The sequence below is a fragment of the Propithecus coquereli genome, unplaced genomic scaffold (assembly GCF_000956105.1).
Source record: "Propithecus coquereli isolate 6110/MARCELLA unplaced genomic scaffold, Pcoq_1.0 Scaffold108, whole genome shotgun sequence".
NCBI classification, from domain to species: domain Eukaryota; kingdom Metazoa; phylum Chordata; class Mammalia; order Primates; family Indriidae; genus Propithecus; species Propithecus coquereli.
The window spans coordinates 1,959,676-1,960,881 of NW_012134747.1; the positions used below are offsets into that span (position 1 = coordinate 1,959,676).

General features: G+C 32.3%; 1 protein-coding gene across 1 annotated transcript in view; it reads left to right on the forward strand.

Moving 5' to 3' along the window:
- CASD1 (CAS1 domain containing 1) overlaps nt 1-540 on the forward strand; it is a 56,111-nt gene extending 55,571 nt beyond the window's left edge. Inside the window, exons 13-14 of the mRNA XM_012647401.1 lie at nt 68-75; nt 274-540. Of these exons, the coding sequence (XP_012502855.1) occupies nt 68-75; nt 274-540 (275 nt within the window). The remainder of the gene's footprint in view (nt 1-67; nt 76-273) is intronic.
- The last annotated feature ends 666 nt before the right edge of the window (nt 541-1,206 follow it).

Genomic DNA, 1,206 nt, shown 5'->3' on the forward strand with positions numbered 1-1,206 from the left:
TTTTAAAATAGGGAAAATAAGTTTCTCTTTGAGTTCTTGAATAAATGTTCTTTGTTTTGTTTTTAAGTCTCATTTGTAAGTGAGATTGCATAGAAGTACAAGTTCTACAAAGTAGACTCTGCAGTGGACTTTTCAGGGCCAATAGTGAGAAAGAATCAAATGGTCTTAGAAAAGCCTTTTAATGTTATGCTATCAAATGTTTAAATTAGGAAAAACTGAAATTTATTTATGCACCCTCTATATACATCTAACTTTAAATATTTTTTCTCCTAGCTATTTATTTGCCAGTATCACATATGGCTGGCTGCAGACACAAGGGGTATCTTGGTACTCATTCCTGGAAACCCTATGCTCAACATCATCATCAGCACTTTCATATTTGTTTGTGTGGCACATGAAATCTCTCAGATCACTAATGATCTTGCACAGATTATTATTCCTAAAGATAACTCATCTCTCTTGAAAAGGTTGGCATGTATAGCTGCATTTTTTTGTGGACTCCTCATCTTATCATCCATTCAAGATAAATCAAGAGATTAGGTTCCTAAAATCCTAAAAAACTTAAACTCTTCAGGCTTACTCTGTATCTGCCTGGAGGAGAAAAGCGTCTATCTGGAGATATAAATGTATCTGTAAATATAAACATGTATGGCAAGAGAACAGTTCTATGACATCTGTTGAACATGCGTGATTGTATATATTGGAAATGTACATATCCAATGTGAAATACTAAAAAAAATATTGATGAACTAGAATGCATTGTATAGGATTGCATGTGAAAAGTCTTTTCTACTGGATCTATATTTCCATTTATAAATGATTTTAAGTTAACATATGAAGGCAAGGAAATCATTACCTTTCCAGCAAAAAGTATAGATAATTTAATTAGCTTAGTGACACCACTGAGTGTTTTAATATTACTAAATTTGTGGTAATAAAACTGTCTGCACCTATATTCATCATGGAACTTCCTACTTCATTGAAAACTTTCTTAAGAATGGTTGCAGTATTGTTTTCTTATCATATGTGCAATGATGTGGAATGATAAACAGTATGCCTTTAATTTATGTGTGTTCATGTTCTGATGTTATGTGTTTCCTGAAATGATTTTTCTTCCTAACTGTGGTTTTCAGGTATGCAAGCCTAAATCTTTGTATACTTTGTCTTATAGAGTTGTTCTAATGCTCCATGACAGGGTTTTGTCAT